The 10,047-nt window shown below is 38.7% G+C and overlaps 1 protein-coding gene across 1 annotated transcript in view; it reads right to left on the bottom strand.

Moving 5' to 3' along the window:
• LOC131882306 (potassium voltage-gated channel protein Shab-like) overlaps window positions 1-10,047 on the bottom strand; it is a gene marked incomplete in the record, with an annotated part of 42,765 nt that overhangs the window by 4,566 nt on the left and 28,152 nt on the right. The window contains 1 exon segment of the mRNA XM_059229409.1: window positions 1-68. Coding sequence (XP_059085392.1) covers window positions 1-68 — 68 coding nt within the window.

Here is a 10,047-nt window from a genome sequence, read left to right as displayed (position 1 = left end):
GGAAAGGTTCCCAAAACGAAGGTCATAGTTGAGATCAGCACCACTCCCAAAGACGTGAAGGCCATGGCCTAAAAAACAAAGGCGAAATGAAGGTCTCATCTCTGCTCAACACCTAGAATGATGAAGCTAGGAACATGGCATAAAGAGCTTAGTCATTCGTATTTTGCCTTAGGATGAGAGTATGACACTTGGGTGTCATGAAGGCCATGGCTCCCAAGGATAAGGAGGATTTATCTGGGCCGATTTGGGACGTTGTCGGAACATTTCATCAAATGAAAGGCTTCGGTAGATTCGGTTGGATTGCAGATACCAAGGGAGAGATCACGTACTTTCAGAACGAGATATGTATTGTAGATCAACAGACGTTTGTTAAACAGGATTATTAAAAAAAGTGTTTCTGGCTCATTTTAAAAGAGAAGATCCTCGTCTTCTTAGCCTTCGATGATATGTGATAGATTGAATATCTAAGTCGAAAATAGTCCTACTATGTAAATGCTCAATATTCAATACACTTGAGGGCTCACAATGAGGGAGCTACCTCTGATGGTAGGCTATCTCTGGAGAAATGATGCTAAAATATACCTCTTCATTGCACAAATTTTAGTGCAGGTCTTTGCTACGCTTCAGAGCACCTGGGCCTTGATTCTATTTGTATTGGAAGAGCCTTGGGGAAATCTCTAGTCTTCCATATTCCAAGTCAAATTGCTTGATTGGATCAGATTAAAGTACAAATGGTCCAAAATGAAATGACAACGAGACAAGGAAGTGGAATCATCCCGCCCCGCTGATGCGGAAGAAACAGTCGAACAGTCAGAAATAGTTGGTTCAAACTCGAATGCGAGCGGATGTGGAGCAGCAAAAATTAATATTTGATCGACAACCTTGGCAGGCGACCGATTTCGACAAGTCCTGATTTGGATATCGGCACTTCATCCTTCGATTCGCCAACAATGAACACACACACAAAAGCCAAGTTCAAAGTTTTGGAAGTCTACTAGGTCTGGGGATTGGAAGCTTTGAATTATGGATTATGGAAAGGGCTCCTAGCAGAAGTTATGAACATGTCAACAACCAGGAAACAGTCAAACGTTAGGTGTGTTGATACAAAAAAACGTTGATGTTGGTATGTGGTTGTGGGCATGGTTATAAAATGGTGCTCAAAACAAGGCTTTTTGCTTGTTTTTAAGCAGGACGAAACTCCAAGCATAAACTGGCTTTTACAACGCAAGTGATTAAAGATTCAAATAGTTTGTGTGGTCAATTGAATTTTGATTCCTGAACACCTTTTGTCGGTATTCTTCATGTTGATTTCCTGGAAGACATTCACTTAACACATACTTCTCTTCAAACAATTTGGATTAAGATAAAAAATGCTCTCATTTCAAAAGAAAATGTGCGTAACTTTTACAACCTAAAAAGAACTGAAATGCACATCTACATAGGGACTCGGCAACTTCGCAAACTTATCATTTTCCAAATGTGACTAATTTTGCTTTTGCCCAATTTTTTGGGTTTGAAAACATTGGTTTGAAATTTATGTACTGATGTGAACGATTTTTTCCTTCTGGCCCAGAGTATGATGCAAATAAAATTCTAATTGCAATTGATTCTGAATTGGCCACCACAATGTCAGATCGTAGTAACATTTTTGGACAAAATTATTGATTGGAAGATCTGAAACTTTGGCCTTGAAAATGACGATTTCCGTTCAGTTTGAATTTCCCGCCTCCATTGCCTTTTCACTTTGAGAGGGATTGCTTACTCCTTTGACTTTGCTTACCCGCACTTTCAACCAATGACAGACCTTGTTTTCATTTTGCTTGCATTTTGTGACGTAAGGCCGCCCACGGACTTCTAGAAATATGGACTGGGAACGAGCTTCCCGGCAAATCGGCCTGCTCTTGGTCATAGCCACTCTGAGCCACTTTTCGAATTAAAGTAATAACATAAGAAACATAGATCTTATCAATTAACGGTAGGTCAATTTTATATCATTGACATGCAAAGTCGAACGTTTCAAAGTTATGTTGTCAAAAGCTTATGTAGCTGACCAAGAGCAGGCCGCAAATTCAAATTTTATATAGTGTTTACTACATAACTTTGAATATGTCTCCTGAGTTCCCTAAGCATGGGTTTAGGCTCAAACTTGACTGAGTTCATCTATTCAACAAGATCTTGTGGTCGTATCAAGTGCTTATTTGGAATAAGATGATAGATTTAGGATATTTTTGCTTCCGTTTGCAGTCCATATCTCTAGAAGTCCGTGGGCCGCCGAATCCTGACTGTGTAATATGCCATTGATTACTAAAATCGAAGACACCCTTATTGCAGCTGCTGGAATATTGTGAAGAGAATAGTCGCCATTCTGTTTTGATAAAGGTAGAGGATACATTGTTATCAACTACAACCCAATTTTAAGCCTCTAACGTACGACCTTTCAGTGTTACGAAAACAGATTCTTTAAAAATCATTAAAAAAAGTTAAAACGAACGCTGACTTGTTTTTTTTCTCACAACCAATGACATATCTGACAACCTTTCAAACACATTTTTCACACCCATAGACGTAGAACTAATCTGAAAAATAGACCATGAGGGCGAGGCTCATCCTTTTGACCCTATGACCCTAAAGACAAAATTTACTCCAATTTGTACACTTAAAAAGGTGTTCTCCGTTACAATATTGACAAATAAAATCCCACCGAAAGCCATTGCGATGATCAATTGAGTGAAAGACCCAATGCAACCAGTTCTTGACCCGAATGCGAAACAAAAATATTACTGATAATTTCCAGCGTTCCTCAAACATCCTTTTTGCTGGAGCCATGATTTTTCTGTTATGGAACGCGACTTGAAAAATACTGAGTCATGTTGTCCAAGAAGGATCTCTATTTCATATTGAACCCTTAGCAGCTGTGACTCTTCTAATTTGGTTCACATGTCGTGTCACGGCTGCAAACTGAAGCCCTACAATGTAACAGTATTAAAGTCCACGCAAGTTAGTCTCGTCTTTGACTCATTTCATGCAAAATTGACACGCCGTAATTAAAAAGTTTGAGCCATCGATTTCGACATGCTCAAATCGTTTTTGACAAGTACTCACACAAAGTTATCTTTTGCATGGGTTTTGTCCTTGCTTTTGTCTAAGAGAATTGTGAAATGTTTTTTCATTGATGTTATCTGAGAGTTACCTAGAGTAGGTTGAAAAGGTATATGAAACTGTTGTTCATAATGCATTGCAACATGCATATACACCAACTCTCTATCCATTTCTGATCGTGTTCAAATTTCAAGTTTTGAACAAGGATCCAAGAATGGCTTCAACTAAAGATTATTTACAAAACTTGATTGTTCGAGTCAAATGCAATGTTTTAGAGAGCCTCACAATCTTTTGTTTGTTCGTTTGTTGTATCACAAGCTTTTCTAACCGCTACAGGGAATGCAATCCCCAGTAGTATTGAAATGAAAGGTTGTAATTTAAATATTAATAGGTAGCCAATAGACAAAAGATATTTTGCCTACCAACGAGTTGGAGTTGGCAGACCGAGCTAGTCCTTGAATGTAGGTAATAATATTAAGCAATGTTAAGGAACTGCTTTGCAGTCTCTTTTTGTAACAGAGCGCAAATTGATAAGGGGAACAAAGGCTTATATTGTTCACGCAACCTGTGGACGTGTGAGTGGTCATTTTTAACGTTCCAATGGCCGTTGGTTAAATGCGTCTTAAAATTGTAACAATTGACATAAAAATACCAAATTTGACCAAGAAATGTCGAATACGGCTGGATTGAATCACTTTAGATTAATGAGACTGAAGAATTTAACTCATCAGTACATCGTTGCTTGCACAAAGAGCAAAGAAAACCCAGTCCTCGAGTAGTGCTTCAGTTCATTAATAACGAACGTTGTATGGGTCTCATCTAAGTTCCAATTTACATATATGCACTGGACATGTATGCTATGCATTCTTCCAAAGCTCTAATCATGTGCATTATTCGTAAGCAACAACATCTGTAGCCCACAGCTGCAGCTTATAATGATAATCTATGGTCCTTTACCGCGCAGACTCATCCCAAGATACCTTTGTAATGTACTGCCCGCAGAAAAAGGTAAACGTGTAGACTGAATGTTAGCGATTTCTATCGTTCGTGGGCGAGTACAAAAATCTGGGATAGGGACCTCCTCATTCTTTCTCGGAGTGACATTTAATCTCTTAACTCTTGTTCTCGCTTTCCATTGGAGAAAAAAGCCAGACATGGCAAGAAGCTCACCGTAAATTGTTGGACGCCATATATCCCGCAACGGCTGCAAATATGTTACGAATACTTTTGTCTATTGGTTCCACCAATAGAACTTTTCTTCTAACAATGTCGGCCCTGGAAAGGTCACTTATCGAAATTTGAGCGACTGCAAGAAGCACTGTTGTTCTGTGTCGGAAAGGCGATTTTTTTTGTTAGCAAAATACTTATCTTGATTGACCAGATTGCCACGAGCCAACGCGAGAAGAAACATGGCGGCAAATAAAGGAAAAGCCCATTTTCGAGATTACCCCCATCAGGGGGTCTCGGGGAGTAGCAATACAAAACGAATAAAAAATGGCCTCACTCGTACCCCGCCTAATGAGGCCTTGTCCAGTCGTCAGAGTTCGCATTGCAATGCCATAAATTGTTTCCTTCACTTTATGCAAACGCATGGCCCATAAAGACCATAAGTACAAGGCTCTTTGATGGACAAATTGTGTACCAACGTACCTGGCTGAGTCTCCCTCATTTGCAATGCAATGTTGAGCAAAATTGTAGAAACTTTAAAGACGGGCTCGTCAAACTAGAGAAAAGGAATTGGAGAGGGGCGCTTCATTCCATACTCAAGTTGGCTACTTGATTTTGAGAAAAAGCAAAATTGCGATTCAATAATTTCGCAAGAAGTCCAATAAAGAAGTGCGTGAATTCAGCTGGATGCCATAAAAAATTGAAAGCGATATTTCAAGCGATGCTGTTTTTGTGCACGGTAACGACTCATTGCTGAATTTTATGCGTATTAAAATTGATAATTTTTAAAATAGGACTGGTTTGTGCATGTACAAACATGTGCGAACATGTGCATAGATCATTCATATCTGAAACTAAATCCCAAAGACATTTTTCAGTTGCGAAGGATGTCAAAAGCGAGTCATCCGTCCCTTGAGGTTGAAAAAAAAATCCCAAGGGAAAATTGCGAACTTTACAAGCGTTATCTTTTGCTTGCCGCTATTGATTTCACATTTAGAGGATCGGATCATAATCGTTATATATACGAATAATACTGAAGATCTAGTGGCTTATTTTATTCCGACCTTAGAAACAACTGCCCTGATTGTTGCCAACCAATCAAAGGGTCAATTTTCACACCAATTTCATCATTTCCAACATGGTTCTTCAGGAAAAACAATCAAAATGCAAATTGTTGAATGCAAATATTAGGAGATCTCAAGATGTTTTCTCAAGATGTTTTGATGAAGCTCATAGATCCTTGAGGTCAGTCATCTGGCGGTCAATTAGATAATTCTTGCTTTTTAAAGGGCACGAGGCAAAGACGGTTCTTGGGCGATCACTAATTGAACCTTCATCAGCAGAAGCGATGAATTCATTCATTTTTGATTAATCGTTTGCCCTTTGATGCAAAATGAGTGATAAGCAAAGGCAATCCTTAATCGAAAGAAAAAAACCTACTTCAGCATTGCGAAGGACAATTTGAGTGCATAAAACTCTATGGACAGATAAACAAGTCCATATTATTTCATGGGATGACTTCAACTCTAGGTCCACTCTTGAAAATTGGTTCATATATGGTTCCTTCCTTTTAAGAAGAAAAACCATCTTGGATTGGCAATTTTAGGGTTTTGCCAAATTGTGATAAATTCTCACGACAATGGAGCTTGTTCCAATGGGTTTCGTTTTATCTCTCTCTTTTCCGAGAGCAAATGGTCACGTCTCTTTGAGCCTCATACTTGGTTTTGGGGAAAATTTGGCAAACAAAAGGATGACATGAATCTTGAGCGTGTCCTGACCTCATCTTCGTGACCATCTTGGCCATTTCCATGGGAACAATTGTCAAAAGAGAACGGCTTGTTGCACAAGTACAATATTCTTGAGAGTCTCAAGATGAAATTATTGCATGCACTTTCTATTATGAGACGAGGCACGATTACTTCGGAACTTCGAGTTGGTAATGCCAGAAATGGCCTCAAAATGTTCCAAGAAGTTGGGTTTGACGACATTTGGTCCTTGTTTGTAGGTATCACAATATGCAAGAGAGGACGACAATTACCATTTACGTACATGGGTACACATGGTGGTGAAAGCAATTGGTTGACCGGAGAACGGACATTGAAGCATATGGCTGTGATCCTTGGAAATTATTGTACAAAGTCGGCAGATGCTTGCTTGCTCTGTGGTTGGCATTTGCTTGTGATTGCCACGAAAATGAAGCACTATTCTAACTGAAGTGCTATTCCAGGAAAGGCTATTGATAATCCGGTGTATTATATATCGTCCTTGTTTGCCAATTGTATTTTTTGCACACTTCATTACATTTGGTTTGTGTTTCAAAGATGGCAATACATCATTTTTGTTAGCTTTTTGCTTTTTTCTGTCTCTAAATCATCGTACCCACAAGCGGAAATTCAACTATTTTTCTGCATCTTTGTACTTCCTGTTGGTTAACTCAAGCCGCTATAAATATTAGCCAAATGTTTATCAATTATTTATACTGTCAGAGTAAAAGTAGGATTTTCACCACAAAAGAACTCGCTGCTAGCTAGCTCGACGAAACGGAACGTTTTGTTGGTTTTTCTTCCAGCTGAATGTTCTTCAAAGCTATTCAACAGGGTATATTTTTGAATTGCGTCTGAAATTGGCTTTGAAGATGCCTTTATTGTACGTCAATTGCAGCATTTTCATGCGGATCTGAATAATGCGACATCCACCTTTGTCCTTTGAAGTTGAGCAGTGCCCAAAGCCTTGACAAAGACACAAATAGTACAACCTTTAAGGCTAAACCATCTCCATTGACTTGATGTGGAATAATTGGAATGATAGAATTTGTGATCACAGATCGCAATGGAATGATAATATGCTGGAATAAAGCAACTTCGTTGTTTAGACCAAGTTAGATGTATATTCCCAAAAGTGTATAATATCGATATCGCACTAAATATGATCCCTCTATTGGAGTTGGTCAGTGGCCATGCAAACATATTAATAGGAGAAATGACTTTGAATGCACCAGATAGGAAAAAAGTTCAGTATTTGGAACAAGATGTAACTTATGTGATTTTCTTAGATTTTAGGACACAACTTATTTACTTATTAATAAAAACAACCTTCTTCCCTAGTTGGCAAGTCCCCTTCCACATCCTATGCTTTCCCTTCGTCGAAACCTCACTTCAATGGAACACACAGAACTCTACGGACGGTGCAAATGTCAAGTGAAAGGTTGGTAAAGAAATGTGTTCCCTTTGTGGATGGCTACAAAGGTCAAAAGATGTTCCATATTCAGACTATTTGCCCCCAGCCCATGTCCAGGCAATTTGTTTTGGTTTTAGGTCTCAATGGAACAGACCCAATGCACGCAGCACACTCGCACCTTCACGTTAGCAGGGAAGAACAAAAACTAACGTATTAGGAGGGAAAAGAGGCCCTGGTTCTAGAGCGCAAGTAGACATGCCATAAATTTGCTTTAACAAGGTTGTAATGGCTCCCTTAGCGATTCAAGTGGGTGCGAGGAGGGACTTCAATTGTCTTGAAGTCTCTCTGTCTGCAATTGCTCGTTTGAAAGAGAAAGAGAGACGTCTTTAACCATTTCAACTCCATTTGTGCAAGAGCTCCAGTTCAAGATTATTGTGACAGTAGGCTTTTTTAAAGTACACAGTTTGTAATTAATGCATGCTTGAGAGTGTTTCGTCTCAAAGGCCAAAATATGGACCTTAAAAATTAATCCGACCAAACACGGGTTTTCGGTGAGTTCGCTTGTGCTCTCTTTTTAGAGCGCGACAACAACAACAACTTGCTTAGGAATTACTTTGAATAATGTATTGAAAAATGTCAGATGATATACTATTGAAGTCTAAATTAAGAACAAGTTTCAAAAGCAAATAGCCTTTCCAATAATTGCTTTTGTTTCATTGAAGTGTGTTCATTAGTGTTTGCTTAACCACGTTGACAATTAGGACATGTTTGAAAATGTTTACTATTCCATACGTATGCTGTTTTTAAGAGTTTGTTTCGACTCATCAGCTTTGGATTGTAGCTGTAAGAACCCAATAAATTGATAGCATTAGTCATTTTTGAAAAACAAAGCCTGATTCTACGTAAGAAATGGATAACCAGTACTTTTGCATAATGATAACCGGTTTGTACTACTTTGAAGGTTTGGTCAATTAGACTCGTCAAAATCAATGTATCAAAATAAATGAAAAAATAATATATTTGAATGGTCAAATGATTTTTTATATTCGATTTGATATTTCGTTTGTTTTGAAACTCTTTATTTGATTCTTTATATTTTGACTAATGTTTCCATTACTAACAGGCAATAACAAGTACAGCGCATTAAAAAGCATTCGAGGATGTGAATGCTAATTCCAAAAAACTTCATTGTACCGGAAAATTCTTCATTTGAGGGTATTTTTAATTAGGGCTATTTTTGACAAAAATAATCCAGAACAAGCAATCCTAAGGCAGTTCTAGTTTGGAAATTCGAACACAAGCCATTTTCGGTCCGAAGGTATTTTCCACTGGAAAGCATTTGATAAAACCATAGGGTTTATGAGGTGAATAAAACTGTGACAAGCCTGCAATGTAGCCAAAGGGGGAAATAACTTTATTTTATTATCCTCAAGCTCCCCTTCAGATTCAATTTAGTGTCAATATAAAACCTGCACATGTTGGTAATTTATGAAATGCCATAAAACCTTCATATTCAATGAGCCTTCACAGATACAAACCAATCAGGCCTCAGTATGAAAATGGAACTCCAAGACCCATCGCGATATTCATTTTTTTGGTCCACCACTTTGACATTGATTTGAAAGCCCAATTCAGCTGTTTTGGCTGCTGCATTTGAAAGGGTTCCGCTTTTAAGCTCTTTCAGCAAATTGCCACCTTCCTAGTTATGTTCAACATTGATTTCCAGGAGTCCAAGAGATACCTCTATTCATAACCAACATGATTAAGGAGAAAATCAACTCCAAAAATTGCAAGGGCTTCTCATGGTTGGCAATGGATTTTTCTCCCTCCCTCAATTTGAACATGATGAAGTTGGCAATCTTCAGGTTTGAATTGTCACAATTCACACATTTATGACTTTCTTTAGCTTTGGAGTGATCGAATATCAGTCACGTGCCTTCAAAAACGTCTGGATTTTACTTTCTACGATGAAGCTGTAGTTCTCTCACATAAAGAGCACCTCTCGGAAACCGTCCAAATCGACAAACAAAAAGCCTACTCAGCACTTCGTTATCGTTCCAGAGTAACGTGACGTGTCGTGACATCAAAAAACCAAAAGTGTCAACTCAATCATTCTCAAATCAAACACAAGAAGCAAGGATTCAAGGCCGTCTCTGGTCACGGGAAACGTTGATCGTAAATCCAAGGCCTTGGCGATGGTACCTTTATCGAGCGTTCGTTCGTTCCTTCCGGTTACATCTCACGCAATACCTCAGGAACGAACATTTCCATGATAGCATCATTTTTTTCGTATATGCATAATATTTTTAAGCGGGTTTGATGTGAAAGTGTATTTTTCAGGATTGTCATTCTAGCCCATTTCAAGGCAATTCCAATACTTTTATGCACTCGGGTTGTCAAACAAATTGAACCTTCTTCACTTGTTTGAATTGCACCGGTGCAAAAGGCTCTGGAAATCGAGTCCTTGAAGGACAAGCAAGATTGAGGTTCCTTCTAGAGTCTGAAGAGTGAATTGGGAAAGGGACAAGGTGTGCGTGTGTGCATGTGTGTGTGTGTGCAGGGGGAGGGAGGGGGGGGGGGGTTTTTTGCACTTTCCCCTAACAT

This window comes from Tigriopus californicus, chromosome 6, assembly GCF_007210705.1.
Source record: "Tigriopus californicus strain San Diego chromosome 6, Tcal_SD_v2.1, whole genome shotgun sequence".
NCBI lineage: Eukaryota > Metazoa > Arthropoda > Copepoda > Harpacticoida > Harpacticidae > Tigriopus > Tigriopus californicus.
This window is presented reverse-complemented; position numbering and strand designations above follow the sequence as displayed.